Source organism: Anas platyrhynchos, chromosome 2, assembly GCF_047663525.1.
Source record: "Anas platyrhynchos isolate ZD024472 breed Pekin duck chromosome 2, IASCAAS_PekinDuck_T2T, whole genome shotgun sequence".
NCBI lineage: Eukaryota > Metazoa > Chordata > Aves > Anseriformes > Anatidae > Anas > Anas platyrhynchos.
In genome coordinates, this window is record NC_092588.1 from 63510080 (window position 1) to 63528624 (window position 18545).

Below are 18545 nucleotides of genomic sequence, written 5' to 3' on the forward strand. Positions count from 1 at the left end.
GGCATGCAACAGCACTGTGGAAGTTGTCAGCATGAGACCTCACACCACAGCATCTAAAAGCAAACCTGCAATGAACCAGCCCACTCTGAAACACTGCCCAGAGCAGGAAACGTTCCAAGTGTAGAGGCAGGTTTTGCTCTGGAAGTACAAACAGGGCTTAGGCTCATCTTCTAAGGCAAATTTGACTCTGGCCAGCACAGCTGTACATAATGCATTTATGTAGCATGGATGTGTTATATACGATTTCTTTGTCCCTCATTGTCCTCCACTCTTACAGCAGAGCATCTTCATCAGCAAAACCGATCCATTCTCATTCAATTCATTTATGTCATAGGTTGGCAGTACACAATATTAGGGGGGTTGCCCCCCTGAAGGCCTATATATAAGGATCCTCATTAAGGTTGTAATATTTTAAACTTATAGCCTGTTATCAACTAGTGAATCAACTTGAAAATGAACACACAACTTTAAATTCAAAGAGAACCTGCTATAGAAAGGATCTGACCACAGCAGGGACTGCAGCAGGGGCTGTGCTAACATGGTCCTAAAATAAGACTTTATTATATTGCTAGATCAAGTCCTAAAATAGTCTCCTGCAATTTGTCTTCTGCAAAATCCAAACATTTTTTTTAGTGTATTAGAATTACTCTCATTAGGTTTGCTTTTCAAAAGTTTTTATTAAACATAACCAAGTAGTCCATCATCTGTGAGGGATCTGCAGACCACAGTCTGAAAATAACCATATTAAAAGTTTTATTTAAAGACATCCTTCAATGTACAATTCTATACAGAACAGGTAAGAGATCAGAGCTAATTACTTACTTATACCTAGTTAGTTGTACCATCATTATAAAGAAAGAAATCTCAAGCAATTTGCTTGGTAAATGAATGCAATCTCTCTACATAAAAATTCTATCGGTTTAAATGTGCCTCATATCAATAGAAATTGCAGTACCAAATGAACAGATGCAAACTAATTGAACATAAAAATAGTCTATAAAATGACAGAGGCATATACAAAGGTTATTAAAGTGATTTAGTTTGGTATGATGTCTATCTTTATGGAAAGTTTAAATGAAGGCATTAAAAACTTCTTCACTGAGAACTTCACTCTATATGAAAAGACTGGGTATTAATTTTTCAAAATCACTTTTAAAAATGAATTTAAATTAACACAAATCGCCTAAATGAATTATCAGTAAAGGCAAACTGGTAATTTTTCTTTTAAAATGGTGTGCTTGCTACTGCTAGGCCATATGGACCTACAGACTTTGACATACAGTGGAATGTCAAAGAGGTGAAAGGAATTAGAAGTTTAATCCCCTTAGATGATATTTGATTCTGACGGCCAACATTTTGTGCACACAAAGCAAAACAGCAAGCAGAATATTTAAAGTATAATAATACTTTGGTTTATGTATTGGTTTACATTATAAAGCTATTTACTTTAAACAAGGAAGGGAGAAAGTGATTTATTTCTCTGACCTCATTTTCCATATTAATTTGCATGTTAAATTCTATTTCCCCTGGATATTTTTCTGTTTTCCCCCTTGTTAAAGGTTCCTTGAGAAGTATTAATGCTGGAACATAACATTCAAAATTACTTCGAAAACAATTAAAAAAAATAGGGCATGGGTGCTTAAATTAATTCTAACAACAATTTTATAGGCAAGTTTAAAGAAAAATCCAATTACACAGCTCCAGCTAAGTATGTCTTTCATAATGTCTCAGCCCAAACTTTTTCCTTGTCTAGTTGCTCAGATTTCATCCCTCAATTCTCTAGTTCTCTCACTTGGAAGGCCTTCCATACTAGAGATGAATTTGATTTTTAATGTAATTTCAGGCTTTTTGTTTACTAGTATGTATGAATGGGAGTGACTCTTAAGAAAAATAAAAATTAACATATGCTAGTACCCAAAATATTCAAGAGACAAAAAATTAATGAAACTTCTCTTGCTGTGAGAAGAGAAAAACAAACAAACAAAAAAGCCACCACACAATCACATAATGTGTTATTCCTTACTGCCAGGTAACCCTTTTTTCTCTCACGGAGGCCCTGAGTGAAACAAAAGGTGGCAGAACAGCAGAAGGGGAAGCAATCAAGACAAAACCAAACAAAAAAAAGATCCAGTTTGAAAGTGACATACCACTGCATCTTTAATTAGGATACTAGTGCCAAACATGACAGTTTTCAACAGGCCAAAGTTTAAACATAGGGGGGAAGAAAAAGAAAATACTTATGTAACTTACCAATCAGCATAAAAATTAACTAAAGCAACATCTGCATTGTCTGGGAAGGGAAGAATAAAAGAATTCAGCGTCACATTGTAAAGGCAAACTTCTTAGCACTTCAATCTAAGATCATAATAAATATGCAAACAAACCATAAAAACTAATATTTCTAGATTATTCAGCACACAATCCACTAGAAAACTGCTAGGATAAATCTTATCTGAAATATAATCTATAGCAAGCGGGAAAGTGATGAAAGAGGCCTCCAGTCAAGTATTTTATTGACTTTATTGATATATTAGATATTAAAGATGTCAATTCTTAAGACACAGAAGTAGTAAGTGACACAGAAGACCAAAAGTAAGTCAATTAAAGCACTCAAACCCAGAAGCTGTACTCTAGTAGCTCTCAAGCATTATATGGTGTGTTCTTAAGTGTTAGAAGAAAAAGTTAAAAGCTGAAGCGTTAAGTGTTAGCTCTTCGGGTGAGAAGAATGACAACTTGCAGGCTGCCTGTGCAACTTGCTCTGATCTGTCTAAAGCTGCCTGACTTGCTGAAGAGGTGGATACTAGGGCAAAAGGTGACAAAGTTTCAACACCCCAAACCTCCCTAATACTAAGGGAGGCTTGAAAAAAGAAGTAATACTAAAGGTGTATATGCTAAGGTAGCAAAATAGTGCTCTATACATCATTCTACAATTCAAAAAAAAAAAAAAAAGGAAAGGATATCAGAACTAGGACACACACTTTAATACCCTACTCTGTAATAACCTGTGATCTTTGCACAATACAATAACCATGCTGTAAACTGATTTTTATTACTAGGAATGGACTAGATATTGAAATAAAACAGAAGTGCTAGAACTATAGAACATCAGTCACACAACTTCACAAAGCACTAATGTTGCTAGATAAATTCGCACTATTGACAAAGTTACAAAGCAGCTACAAGCAAAGCTGAAGATGTTAAGAACAGTCTGTAAAAGACAACATGCTAGAAGAGGGACTTTTTGAGAAGGCTGGGAAAAAGTACAGTTTGTACTAAAGCATGGCTTTAGGATTTTCATTATCAGCAAGGAAAGTAAGTGGTAAACAGGAAGTTAATGAAAATTCAGGGCATTGAGAAGTTTAGGGTTATCCATAACCTATGAAGTATTTATAGTAGTAGGTGGGTAGTAGAGAAGGGTTTTTGCTTTTTTCATTCATATGAAGACAACTAGACAGGCAAATTATGTGCTTTTCTGGCAAAAAGGTTTCAGACAAGGAATAGACATCGATTTAAGACAGTAATTGAAATACTAATTTACGTGTCTCCTTCCTGTGAGGCACTAGAAATCAAGACAATGCTTAACCTCAGAAAAAGCACAGCTGAACAAGCAAGGCACTTAAGGGCACTACCAGCAAGGGTTTCACTTGCTGCTATTTTCTGAGAACTCTTAGAATATTCTCTTGACAGGTTTTGGTTATGTAATCAAGTGCTCCCATCTGTAAACAAGACACCAGGTATTTTTCTTAGCCTACGTTCTCATTTAGATTACAGTGAAGTAATCTGGTAAGTGATACATTGCTTCAGACAGCTAATTTTGATCACAGGTATTTAGAACTTCTATGCAGACTGCAATCCATATTTCCAAGGCTAGGGTATGCATATTTATCTAATAACACTGCAAGACTCTCACAGGTAAGCGACTGTAGACATATTAAAGTAAAAAAAAAAAAAAAAGATTCAAAGTACTCACTTAAAATGTCATCTATATTTCCACTATCTAGACTTGTTATTTCGCTTCTTGTTGGATTAAAAAGCCAAGACACCTAAAAAGAGAAAACAAATCAGTAAGGTATGTAAAGTTACAACAGTAAAGTAGTAACATACCTCAGATTTTAAACACCGTGCTTCAAAAGCTGGAGAGGAACAAGCAGTAAGAATAACTGCAAGTCAGACCAAACGTTTCAGATGATAGCACTGCCACAAATAAACTTTATTTACAGATAAAACATTCTTACAAAGTTAAAGCAAAACTGGTACTCTCTTCATATGATTCTCTACTGTGTTGGCAAAAATATTACAGGCAGTTTTTGTACCTTTGTATCTGTGATCCAAGGATCTCTGTGTTTATGTAAGAGCCCAACACCTCTTCTATTCCAAAACCATGCCAGAGGCTGAGCAGCTACAGGTGTGACAGATTTGGGAAACAATTACAAGCAGCAAGCCCCCAGGGCACTCTTGTCTTTGACGCTGTCTACAACTTATCAAAAGACTAACTCCATGTCAAACATCAAGTTTTCTAGCACTTGTTGCCAATGCTTATCAAACATTGACTTCTCAAAAACACCAGACACGGTGGATGTCTTCTCTCGTTACAATCAGCTTAAAAAATTGTGGCAGTCTTTTTGCAGAGAGACGTTGTCAATAAGTCTGAAACTACCATTGTATGTGGCATGCAGGTGAGGTTTCCAGCAGTGATTTTCAATTCCTTTGGATCTATGGATCACTAAGTTCTTGCCAGTAAAGACACTGATCCTTTCCTATTTCCCAACTAGAAGCTGCTGGGTTGCAGATAGAGTCCATCTTACACTACAGGCTGACACCTCACCAGCTTCTGTAGAAGAAACTACTTAGCAAGGGAAAAGCAATGATAACTGGACATTATTAAACACGAGTCTATGACTTCTGGAAGCGTTTGCCTCTTTCTGTGCCACCTGAATTCTGCCAGGCACAAATGTCTAAGGGTTGGTTTTACGATGACTGCATACGAACAGAAGTAGTGGATGAGCTGTAAGGTCCATGTCCAAAACCAACTGCAGAACCCCACCGTCTGCTCAGAAACATCGCATTAAACAACCTCCGAGCTGCACAAGTTGTGGCAGGTCAGTGCTGGGGAAGTACCTTTGACGATGCTGTGTCGCTGACCAGCAAGAAGAGAGGACAGCTAAGCGGGTGAATGAGCTAGTGAACTTTTTTTTGGTACACTCAAGCTGGAAGTGTTAGGTTAGATGTAACACGTGTATAACTGAAGCAGCAGCAGAGATTAACAATAACAGTTGGACTATTATCTTACCTAACAAATAGTATGACCCAATATTCCTTTTGTTGGCTGTCATCTCATCTAACCACAGGCGACCACAAATTCCTCTGTGGATTTCAGGGTTTCAGCTGCCCTGTGAGGTCTCGAAACCCTCTGGCTGTATGCTTTAAGGTTACAGGGCTGACCTGCCCTGCTTATAAGCACCCACAGCGCTTGCTTACACACACACACAAAAAATAAATAAATCACACAAGCCTCTAGATAGCGAGAACTTCAAAAGAATGCCTGCAGCGGGTTTTGGTGAAAATACTTCCACAGGAACCTCAGATTTTATGTTTTCTTAACATACCAAATGGGTAAGATATCAGTTCCTTAAACAACTTGGCTTTTTCTAATACAATTTTACAGCAGCAATACTAATCTCATCTAATAGGATGAACTAAACATAAATTAAACATTATACTTATCTATGTTATGTTTGCAATCAGGAAACAGGCTGTGTTACTTAGCAGGTAGACAGATCGGGAGCTGTAGTTTCATTTGTGGACTGCTACAATACACCTTAACTTTCAGTGCAAATATTTACCTGCACAGTCAAAGTGCAGGGCTTACTAACCAATGAAGTCCTCTGCTGGATCCTGTGCTATGTACAGAAAAAAGCAAATTAACCTAGCAATTCTTTATAGCACAAATAAAAATTTTCACTGCTTTCTTAATTCTTATTTGCAGAAAAACGTGGTGCAAGCTGCGAGTACCGAAACAAAGACTTCAGTCATCTTCATATTGAAGATGAAAATGAGATCAAGCTGGAGATCCTACTGCCCCTCCATAGGAAAAAGTAGGAGAAAAACACTGAGACTAAGAACTTAATTCCCCCAAAGCTACACAAATATGAGAGGATTTAAATACTTTTTCCCTACTAGAAATAAGAAAATATCTATTTTGTCAAAATATAAGTATATTCTTCAATGTTTTCTACCAACTGAATAACTTTGGGTGCCAAAACCTTCATGGTAAGTACACAGAGTTAAGGAGAAGAAAAAAACCTTTCTTTTCAGAAATCCCAATAAATACAGGAGACTCACTTCGGCTGATGCTTTCATGGAGGTACAATGCCTGTAAGGAACAAAGCACACCCTTTTGACCCAGTAATGTCACCGTCCCCAGAGACGCGAGATGGTTTGTGATATTACTACATTAATATTTAACATGCAGGGATATAAATTCATATTTAAATTGTTAAGCAGCTGCACAGCTTTGAGAATATGTTCTGTCCTTTGATGAAGCCTGTGAACGATACGCAGGGGCAGAAAATACGATATTTTTGAGGAAAATGTTTCTGAACATCAGTTGGACACTTTAAAGCAGGTATTGAACTTAAGTTCTGAAAAACTGTATCTGATAAAACAACACAAGTTTTTTTTTCCAAACTTTTAAATGCAAATTTAGTATTCCACTGGCCTACATCAGATGCACACAAGTAACTGTTCACATTTGGAACCAGGGCAAGAGTTTTCCAACCAACTTGCATTGCATGGGAGCTACGAACTGAGTGAAGGAATCTGGCAGAACCAACCCAGAAGGAAATCTGTCAAGAATATAGATTTGTAGGATATTTAAATTCTAAATACTTGAAACCGCAAAAGTTGGATGAATGTGTTTGTAAGTTACTCGATCTCTATACAAAAATGTGAAAAAATGTGGACTAAAAAAGCAAGTGTAGAAGTTATGTATATGCTTACAGAATGAATGCACTGCTGAGGAAAAAAAAAAAAAGCCAGGAACTGAACAATGCATTGGCGAAGATAAAACTTAGTTGATAAGGGCAGAGGGAAGAGGAGATGACACTTGTGTACGCTTATTTGCTCCTCTTGTCCTCAGTAACCCTGCCAAACGTGGTCGGAATGGATCAGCCCTGCTTCCTGGAAGTCTCTGAAGATAACGCTGTGTTTTCACTGGGAAGTTCGGCTGGTACAGAAACCCTAGCAGGTCTGACCCACTTTCTTCTTTCTTCAGCTGTGAGGAAATCTTTTAAGAAGTTACGCAGCAATATCGCAGGGGTTTCTTTTGAATTTATCCCCCAAACCACAGGCTGAATGGTAAAAAGAACCAGCCAGGGCCACAGGAGGGGACAAACTCGCAGCGAAACAATTCGCTGCAAGTTGGAGCAGCTCCTGGCAGGAGCATTATTTATTTGTTTCTGAGAAGTAACTCCACTTCAGCTGACATTTTGGATTTTTCTAACACCAGACCTCAAAGCACTGCCCAAAAGGCAACATTGTCCTCCGCTGACATTATGGCAAAGCACTGCACAAGCTGCCTTACGTAAAACAGCAGGCCTGGACCCAACCCATCCCATTCACCCCGCAGCCCCTCAGAGGCAGCCCTCTCCGACTTCAAATGCCACGTTTCAGATCCCTTTTCCAAAAAGGAAATGAAAATGCTCGCCATTTAAATGGCTCTGCTGCCGACAGCGCTGCTGTTCAGTAGCACACACCCAATTAACGAAGCCCGCTGGTCATTCGGGAGGTTTAGGTAAAGCTTTTATCAACATTTTCCTCTTAGCAATTAGTGCTGATAGTCCTTTCAGCTCTAGCCAGACAGGGGAAGCAGGCCTGGAGGTTTAGTGGCATCTCCTTCCCAAATTCACTGCACGTTACCCACCATTTTCTTGCACAAGGGGCAGTTTAACTAACAGGGCACAATCTTAATCCTGCAAGAAAAGGGAAAAACAGTTCTGGTGTATTTCAGCTTTTCGGTTATTTCTTCTGTTAATTCACGTAACGAAACGGAGCTCCTCACTTCCAGAGCAAGCCATATGAAAAACACAGAAAACCTACTCTTGGAGCACTATGATTTCTAATTAGCACTACAGCTGCAAGGCGGCCAACAAGACCAGCCTTCATTTTCACTTGCTAAACTTCCCATCCAGCCCTTTCTGCTGGGAAATCCTACAGGCACACGACGAAACCGCCTCTCTCTCCCCTTCCAGAAAATCATTTTATGTTTGGCAACCAGCTCCGTCCTACCTCTAATCCAGCCTGACACATTGAAGTTACTACCTGAAGCCTCAGCCCCACAGGACTCTGCAGCTGCCTTCCAGTCCCCAAATACGTTTCCTTTATGCACGCTGCTTATCTGCTGCTGCTCCGAGATCTGCATGAAACTCACAGGCGAGGGGAAGCAGATGGGTTTACAGCCTGCTGCAGGATGCTACAAATTGAAAGGAATCCCGGGGGAAAGCAGAGCTGAAGTTGACAGGCATTGTAAGAGCCCCTGAAGTTTGGCTTCGGAGCCATCCATCAGGAACGTCCCACTGGTCGCGTTCCCAGCAGCTCTGCAATGAGGCACAGCGTCCGGAGCAAGGGCAGGCAGCACTAAACACAGCATGCCGGGGGAAAACCAGGGAAAAGAGACCATAACTCACCCCCTCAGCAGAGTGCCTTAATTGGCATTGCCGTATTCCAGGGCACGCCTGAACATTTTCATAATGTAGACTAACTGAAGGCTGCCACCACTCATTCTGCCCATCAAACAGGGTTTTTATAAAGGTATTATCTGTTTTTATCAGTGACATAACCATGTTAACTCAAAATACTAAACAATGATCACTGTGACGTATATTTTGTTTTGCAGAACAATTTTTTACCTGATAAACATTGTGCCATTTAGGGCTGGGAAGGATTCACAGCCAAAGAGGTATCTCAATGGCTTGTTACCATAGCACTGAAGGCCCCCTGTAACATGGGGTAAATTTACCTCCCAACAGCTTGTGCATTCCTATTACAGGACTCAATATGTTCACTCAAAAAGTCCATTGCAGAGCAGAAAATTAAAGCTCGCTGCAATTCAACACATTTTTTTGGTAAGACTATGAACAGCAGCACCATGCATCTATCTAAGCACAGCTTTAAAGCTCAGGTCTCTGGGCACAACTCTAAGGATCATCGTCTTTTAAAGAAATGCTAGAGTCAGGGCTCAAAACTGACACGAGGCGTGTTTTAAAAAATGTCACGGAGGTAAGACCTCTAAGCTATTTTCAGTTCAACTCTTCTCTAACTTCGACTTGCTTCCCTTCTCGACCCAGAGGGAAAAGGGCAAACTCCAGTGAAGGCCATAACATGCTGTTTTCCTTGTGTGAAGTGTCCCATTATAGGCAGCGTCCCATATATCTACCAAAGGTATAAATGGGAGTCTGAACAACTGCACTACCTCACAAAAAACATTTCAAGTAGTTCACATCTGCCAAAATATCAACTTACCCTACAGCGTGTCATAGCTTTAAAGCCATGAATTCAGCTCCCCAGGAAACTGCCTAAGAACTCTGATCTTTAGATATTTTATTTACCATGCTTACTACTAATAAGAGACTAGAATTGCCCTGAAAAATAATGTAACTTGTGCAGCTTTATAAGGAAAATTAAAAAAAATAAATCAAGGGTTGGCAACACCTCACATTCCATCACCGCTTTCTTTATTTGACGTGGCTACCAACCGCTCTGATTACCTGGCAGCAACGCGTTGATTCACTTTCAAGAAGGAATAAAGTACATCGAATGAGATACCCAGAAAGATTAGCACAAGTTAAACATCAACAGCTGGTCCTGAAAGTCCATACCCTGAAGTTTCTGAACTTGTCAAAGGTATGATCCAGCAACATAAAATACAGGGTAGCTTGGTCTTGCCAAGGAGAGAATTTTGATAGCAGAGCAGAAGTTTGCCAACTCTTTTTCACTATGTCAAGGAGAAAAGCCTGTTCTCCATGAAGGCAACTGCTACAACACACAAAAGCCATTCCCAAAACTGTTCGTAGAGCTTAGACCTTAGATTTTAAATCCACAACTTCATCCTTCTACTATCCTGTTCTTCACTAGGATCATCTACAGTCTTTCTTCTCACCTTTATTCCAATTCATATGGATAGGGCCAGTGCAAAACATACAACAGCTGAGGGTTCCCTCTCTGTTCTGTCCTTTCTTGGACCAGCGATGGAAACGAAACCAAAACTGTTAAGCCGTTCTGTGGAAGGAGAGGCGACCCAACTCAGAAACTCTTCTTTCAAGTGTCATCTCAGAGGTGGAAACTGAAAGTAGCTGTAGTGTTTCGGCAGAAACAGCATCTCCGACCTCAGACGAATGCTTGCTGTCTTAGAAAATTCATCTACCTGCTCGTACACTCGTTCCTTCAGATTATCCCACAGCTGCTGCCTACGCACGTCCCGCTGCTTTAAAAATAACACACAATTCCTGTTAAGTATTAACTTCAGTAGATTTTAGTACCTATCAGTATCATTGCTCAACAAGACAAAAACCAAGCTTTTTCAACTGAAATACTCAATTTCAACACCTACTCACTCTCAGTTGCTTATCTTTTCATTAACCGTGTATTCAGGAGTGCAAATACAATCTATTTTCAATTCTGCTCCAAAACATCCAGTTATCTATCTCTTTGTGGTACAAAAAAAGATGGAACTTGAACAAAGACAAGCCCATTGAGGTTTACCTTTCAGGCTGGAACTTGTTTTCCAAGTAGGTAGCAATCACTGAAACCAACTGCTCAAGTGCAAATTAAAAGGCTATCATAAACACGCACGAACTAGCTCTCCATGACAGAAATACCCCGAGGCAATTTAGATAAAATATCAGTCAGGTGGCATACTGAAAGCGCTGCCTTCAAGAAATCTGCACTTTTGCATATCTCTAACATTCTGCATACGATCCTGGGTGGCAACATCTCGGAAACGGGTCCTACTCTGCTTGATCTGATTTTTGCTCTTGTTGCCGCCTTTTTTTTTTTCCTCTGAAGTATTCAGGAGCTCTACACAGGAGAACCCAGAAGAACAGTAAGAAACCTGGGCACATTTGCGAGCACACAGCTGGTTCTAGAGGCAGAGCATTCATATCCACACTTATATCAGCACTGAAAGGTGAAGCATTAAACCCTGTGACTCCAGAGGTGCAGAGTCCAAACTGCTTTAAAGTCTGCAGCTAATGCACTGTGTAAAAAAAAAAAAAATAAAAAAAAAGAGAAAAGTGAAAATGACAATTAGACCAAAACATTTCAAAAGTGAAAAATACAGCTGGGGTCATTCTCCCCCACCCAAAGGGAAGCAAAACATGGTGCTTTAACTCTAAAGACAATATAAGGGAACGCAAGCAGCCACATCACATCTGATAACAGTGCTGAAGTTGTGCTGTTCATATTCGTGCTGCCGCCTCGCCGTATTTCCAAATGACAAAATTGGCTGAAGAACGTGGAAGCCTGGCCAACTTGATTTGGCCCATCCTTATTTCATGCTCGGAGCAACAGCTGTCAAAACTAGAGCAGCAACACGCCCGACGCAGGGAAGCGAGCGTGTGCACGACAATTAAAACGACCTTCTTACCCTCCTGGGGTTTGCAGCCATGCTGCACCCCACAATCTCAGGTGAACGTGCACCCAAGCAGCCCCTTTTACCAACCTCAGACCAGCAACTTCCAGCAGCACGTCCTTCCAGTACCACTGAGACCGTCCTGGTGCTATGGGTTTTTTTCTTCCTTCAGCAGGACCGAGGTGCCACCTTCCCTCAGATGAGCTCCTAATGTTTCAGCAGGAGGTTAAGGTTTTGGGCAACTACCAAGGCAAATACAGTGCTCTGCAACATAACCCTGTGAATATGAAACTTTAGCATATGAAACTTGAGCTTCTACATGAAAAACCACCTGAGAGCCAGTCCTGGGCTGCTGCTGCTCCTCCCTCTTCTTCTGGGGAAGCCAAAGAAGGAAGAATACCTCACAACTGCTAAACCACCAACCTTCTAAGATACAAGGTGGGGTTGCTGCTTCAGCTTCCTACTCCCTTAACGTCATAGCTCCCAACTTCTTCTCTTTTAGAAAAGCCTAAATCCGTTTAAAACATCACCTTTGTTTAAGCTACTTGGATTGTTCTCATTTCTTTTCAGGCAAATTTGTGACGCACACTTCACAAGCATCTATTTTTGAGACGCAAACTACAAATCTCAGTGTACTGAAGCTCACTGGCAACCCATTTTCTTGCCTGTAATAAGTGTTTTGCCTGGATGTTTCAGGTAGGTATTTACTACTAGCTACCTTCAAGTGGCATATGAGAGGACAAGGATTTTTCCCAAATAAGCAGTAATAGAAATACTTACTCCACAGTTGCATTCTAATTTATATATTGGAAGCTGAAAAACCCCTCAAAGGAGGAAAAAAAGATACATTTCACAACTGATCAATTCACTATCTTCTACAGAAAAATTAATTAAAGCAATGCTGCCTGGACCCAGACAGAAAAATTCACCTTTGGGACCACATCTGCACATGCAAGTTAGAGCCTGGAGAGTGAGGGGCTAATTTCAGGCTGCACAGGAGCTTTTTTGACCCTAACCAGCTGCTAGGGGCTGCACGCACACAGTTGGTTTCTCGTGGATTACTCTGTAAATAATGCAGGGGACGGGACACATGCCACAGATATTCTGGAATGCACAGAAGAACGTGATAGGGATACCCCACTGCTGCTTCACCTCCTCCAAGGAGCATGAACTATGCCAACGGGCTGACAACTCCCATGGAAACTTGCAAGCAAGCATTCCAGAGCAGTCCTAAAAATAACAGCAACACCTTCACGTGGCGCACGGCGAGAACTGGTAGCAAGCTTATTTTAGAATAATGCTTAATAGCTAGGTGATGCTAATTTTATATATGCATGCCTGTATATACCTTTGTGCCATCTTAGCAAATTCTGCTGGCCTGTGTTGACACTGAAAATAGAAGAAAGACAAAAATAAAGAGCCCTCCCCCCCTGCAATTACATGGTCTTAACCAAAGCAGTCTGAAATGTCAGTCAAAGGTAATTCCTGAGAGGCCCCCACACTGGCTGAGCTCCCTCCACTAATTAACAGATCATTAGGTGGAAAGAACCCCTAACTGTTCACCCTCGCACCAAGTACTGTCTTAATTACCTTTGTGAAGCTACCCATTTGTCTCGCAGTCATTCTCTCCAAAATCCCAAGTGGATCGACTCAAAAGGGAGAAGGGGGGGGAAAAAAAAAAAAAAAGTATTTTCACACACATTTATGAAAATCCATAATCTTTGTAACTGGCAGAGAATTGAGGGGCTGAGCATTTCCAGCAAGATTTAGGAAAGGGGTTATCAATGGGACTAAAGGAACAAAAAGCTCTCGGGATTACAAATGGGGGTACATCACTGAAACACTTTCCCTTGGTGAAGCTTCTGAAAAAGTTAATTTTATCATCACTTGATAGTCAGGACAGCTATGGGAAACAGCAACACACTGCCACAGCTGCTGTTTTCTTTTTCCAGACCACTGGAACAGGCACCTCTGCCTCGCCTTTCGAAGTGCTTCCTTGCAGAGTTCCTAATGAGCAAGGTCTCTCCAGGTTTATGCCCCATTGCCAGGTGAATCCACTTGGGGATGAAATGTAAGCTTCATCTTACAGCAGAGGTCAGATTGCTCTTCTCCCCACTTCCCTTCACAAATGTTAAAAACAAAAAATACCCCATAGCACAAGCAGACATCTTCACAAACCTTTTGTTGGGTGCACCTCGATAAAACACATGAAAACCAGGCAAGAATCACTGATGGCAGGTGAGACAAGAGACAAGGCTCGCCAAGGAACAAGTTCGTTTACTGTATTCCATTTCTAGGGCTCCACTTCCCACTTTGGGCTTGTGTTTCATGAATACGTTTTAGGACAGAAAGCTTCAGAGATTAAGAGAATAAATAAAAAAGCAAAAAAAACAAAGTCTCTCTCCCAGTGCCAGGGAGAGTATCTTCCTTTCCAAAGTGAATGCAGCAAACTGTATACTTGAAATCTCCAGGCAGGTTAGCATATCCTTAATTTTGGTCCCAAAGTGAAGCAAGTGATTGCACAGGACTACCAAAAAACAAAACCACATGTCTGAGAGCATTGTCCAAACACTTCATAATGGAGTAGCCCACTTTTTCCATGAAATAAGCCTTTGGGAGCTCCAGTGCTTCTTTTCATCATGCTGAGAAAGCTTCCAGCTATACCTCAGTAATGATCAGGGCTCATGGTAATTCCCATCTGTCATCTACAGGACTCTCAGGTCTCGCTAAAAATTCAGTCCACTCCTGGAACACAGTTCCGAGAGGGAAATGGCCCCATGAGAGCCAGCTGATGCTCAAGGGCAACCTCTTCAAAGCACAAAAACAACAACACCTGCAGAAAAAGTCATTAAGGTCTGGCAGAAGGCCTACGTAGGTTAACACAGGACTCGTGGATGAGTTCAGAAATGGAAAAATGAAGTACAGAGAAGGGAGAGGTAGGAGAAGGAGTACTTGATAGGAGTAGAGAAACACTGCTTGAGCAGGCAGGAGAAATTAGAAAAGCCCAAGCTCAGCTGGGATTGAAACTACAGAGGGATGTTAATGGTCAACAGCAGGTTTCTACAGCAACAAAAGGAAGACTGAGAAAATTGTAGGTCTGCTGCTCAACAAGCAAGGAGCCTAATGGCAAAGGACCCAAAAAAAGACTTAGGTACTCATCGCCTTCTTCCCATCATTTTCTTCTGATGATGTCTGAGCCCAGTAGCAGAATACTGTGGAAGGGAAGCACTGCCCAAGGTAAGGTTGAGCTAGAAACAAATTAAACAAGTTGGACATGCACAGACACACAAACGCAGATACCAAACGTTTTCCTGGGTCCCCAGGACAATTACAGAGGCAAGTTTTCTTCCCGGAGGCCATGTCCATCCAGCAGAGATTCAGAAATAGCAAATCAATCTGGCCAATTTGATTGTCTTCTGTAATATGACTGACTGTAAACGAGGAAAGGATACCAGAGATTGTCTGCCTTGAGGTTAACAAGCTCTGTCTCTCAAAGTCTGACAGGAACCTCACGGAGTTCAACACAGGCAAAGTCCTGCATCTGGGGTGGAATAACCCCAAACAGGCTGGGAGCCAACTGGGCAGAAAACAGCTCTTCGCTGTCCCCCGGGGCACAGCGGTGCTGGGGGGCAGGCTCAACAGGAGACAGCAGCACGCCTCTTGCAAAGGCAGCCAACTGCACACCTTGTGGGCTGCCTTAGCAAAAGCAGAGCTGGCAGATCAAAGGAAGTGATTCTTCCCTTTTACTGGCCCTTGTGGGACCACATCTGAAGAATTCTGCCCAGTCTGGGGTTTGTCTGTGCCACATAGAGGTTAACATAGGGGAGTGAAGTCCAGCACAAGGCTACCAAGATGAACAGTGACTGGAGAACAGGGTATATGCAAAGAAAGGCTGAGATAATTGTGCCTGTGCAGCCTGAAGAAGGAAAGCTGCAGCTGCTGCTACCTGGTTGCAAGTTGTAGAGAAGGCAGAGACAGACTCAGAGATGCACGGGGACAGGACACAAGCTGCTGCTCCAAACAGGTTCTTCAGATAAAATTTTCAACAATTTCACAGGTGCTCAGCCACACTGCAGAACCTCCATCCTTGGAGATACTCAGCTTTCAACTGGAAAAGACCCCGAGCAACCTCACCTACGGTAGTCTTGCTTTGAGCAGGGAGTAGGACCAAAAGACCTTTAGAGGCTCCTTCCAAGTGACGCGATCAATGAGCTCCCAGAAGAAGCAATCAAAAAAAAAAAAGTCTACAGCTTGACCCCTGGCGGGTAAACGCAGTAAGACTCACCACTCCTCTTTGGCTTTAGAGAGAAAGCTTTGACAAATTAACATACATCAAGAAATGAGGGGAGGGCAGAAACCCCAAACAGTTAACACACTGAAAAACAGATGATCAGATTTATTTTGCTTACCAGAAACCTCAAGCTGCATACATAATGCCTTGCAAACTCAAGGTACACACAGAGCACGTGCGTGAAGGAGCGCCCAGGTTTGGTTTAATTGCACGTGTGAAAAAATGATGGAATCCTTCTGCCATACATCTCGCCAGTTTTGGTCATCACCAGAGCGTAATTCAGTACAGACAGGGTCCTGCACCTGGCTTGCAGAAACACAGCACCCCGACAACAGCATCTTCCAATGGAAGTGAAAAAATATGCCCAGTTCCTGGTGAGTACAGCCACCGCTTTACACAACAACCCCTAACAATGTAAAATCAAACACCTGAAAGTCAATAAATTCAAGGCAAAACTTTTAAAATATCTTACGAGCTTTTTAAAAGTTCTATTTTATGATCAGTTGGAATTGCTATTTTGAAAAAGGAAGTCACATTTCTATCAACTGCTCACATGTTGCTGATGAATGAAGATGCATCAGAGAGGAAGAAAACGCAAAGGTAAAACCCACAGCAAGAAATCCCGCTCTCAGCTCCTTTCCTGATCCTATACAACGCACCTGACCTCTTCTGCTTCTCGGGAGCTCTCTCTCTAGTTTAGAGTTTTGGAAGAAAGCATTGCTTAGCCTTTCACATCAACACGCTAAACTGCTTCAGCTTAAACTTCCAAACGTTCCTCCTCTACACCACCGAGAGCTCACTCTTAAAAAAATATTTTAAAATATTGCTAATGCATCCAAAACCACTCCATTACTGAAGCATCCATTACCTGAAGATATCTCTAGGCCCTCCTGAAGAGCTTGTGAAGCAGCCCTGCTGTATGATTATAAGCTTCATAGCATATATTTATATTTTCTTCTCATGCGAGACAACTCTCTCCCTTCAAGCAAACTACAGTCAATAGACTCACATAATAAGGTTTGAACAACAACAAAAAAAAGCCAAGGAGTCACACAGAACGCTCGCAAACTCTTCAAGCGAGGTTTACAGAAGAGCCTGCAAGGTAAACAATTGTTCCTCCTGAATAGCAGCACATAATCCTGAGAGACACTGAAAAAGAACTAGGTTTGGCTAAAACAAAGGAGAGGACTGCTGTGCAGCAAGAGGAGTAAGCGGCGTACTGTTTTCCCAAGGAAGTGGCATGAGGACCAGTGTCTTGCTTGAGAAAGCTGCCCTGCCAAAAAAAAATAGAAATAGAAAGCAAAGCAGAAAGTAAGGATATCAAAAGGAAACGAAGATAAGGAGCATCACCTGCCAGCGACAGGATCTTCGACATTACGCTGTCAGGTACTCATCTCTACATTTTCCAACGCTGCCTTGGTGTGCTGTTTGAAGAATCATTTCAGGTTTCAGGAGCGATAGGCTTCCCCTACCCACCCGCCCCCTCCAAATTCCCAGGGACAGCTCCTCAGTTAACAACTAATTTACTCTTCAGAGGGCATGACAGATGATGGACAACTCAAAACTCCCGTGCTATTCTTGCGGGGAGCCCTTCTCATTATATAAAAGCTCAGTGGCCTAAAATTTGCCTCCAATTATAGCCTTTGACTAATGCTCAAACTCAGAATATTTTGAGCAGGACTCCTATAAATACACAAAGAGAGGCAAGTGCACAGAAATATGCTCTGCACACCGCAAAACTGTGCAGAGATCAGTTTCTCTTTGATACAGCAAGTAGTGAATTGCCCATTTAACAGTAAGATAAGACATCATTTTATTTAATTTTCATTTTCACTATTTGGGTGCTCGATGTCATGCTAACGAGACGCAAAAAGCAACAGCAGTCAACCAAGAAACAAAAATACTACCCCCCAGCATGTTTTATCTTCAATTAAAATTTTAATAGAAGGCTGCAAGGTCGTTGCCTTCTCCTAAGTTCCTGCTCCTAGCGGCTGCAACTGCACTGCTATGTCAGCAGCACTTGGAAAGCTCAACTAAAAATATGGAAATTACAGCCTAAGACCAACCGTAACACCAGGTATTATCTGGCAATGCCAAACCACATCAGCCCACGGGGAGGAACATACAAACGGGCAGCGGTGCTACTCAGAGGATGCTCCAACTTTACACATCCTCAGTATCCGGGGACACATATGTCCTTCCAATGGTGTTGCAAACCACACGAAGTAGGTGTTCTTGCTTTGTCTGGGACCCCTTTCTGAGCAAGCCACAAAGAAAGGTGTAGCAGTAGAGGTCTGACACCTCATAAACCTCCACAGACTGAAGGGCAAGAACAGGGAAATCCTTTTACAGTTGCCCAAGGGGAAAAAAATAATTAAAAAAAAAAAAAATGCTAAGAACTTCTCCCTTCCCTTTCCTCGCTATCAGTTGGTGGCTTCCTCTCTTCACATCTCTTCCCCAGGGACACCACCTGCACGAGCCTCCCAGCGGCATCCTGAGCAACGTATCTATGGCACGTGGCTCTGTGGCACGTGCCTAGCAGTGTCCTGTTCTACAATTTTCATTGCGCACCTGCAGGTGGAGGCAAACACAGAGAGAGCCCGAGCAGAGCAAAGCCAAAGAACCACG

The 18545-nt window shown here is 41.7% G+C and overlaps 1 protein-coding gene across 1 annotated transcript in view; it reads right to left on the bottom strand.

The window, feature by feature from the left end:
* The window catches only part of ERP44 (endoplasmic reticulum protein 44), a 45774-nt gene that overhangs the window by 24445 nt on the left and 2784 nt on the right, over window positions 1-18545 (bottom strand). The window contains exons 2-3 of the mRNA XM_027451857.3: window positions 3971-4043; window positions 2251-2290 (exon numbers count right to left, since the gene is read on the bottom strand). Of these exons, the coding sequence (XP_027307658.1) occupies window positions 2251-2290; window positions 3971-4043 (113 nt within the window). The remainder of the gene's footprint in view (window positions 1-2250; window positions 2291-3970; window positions 4044-18545) is intronic.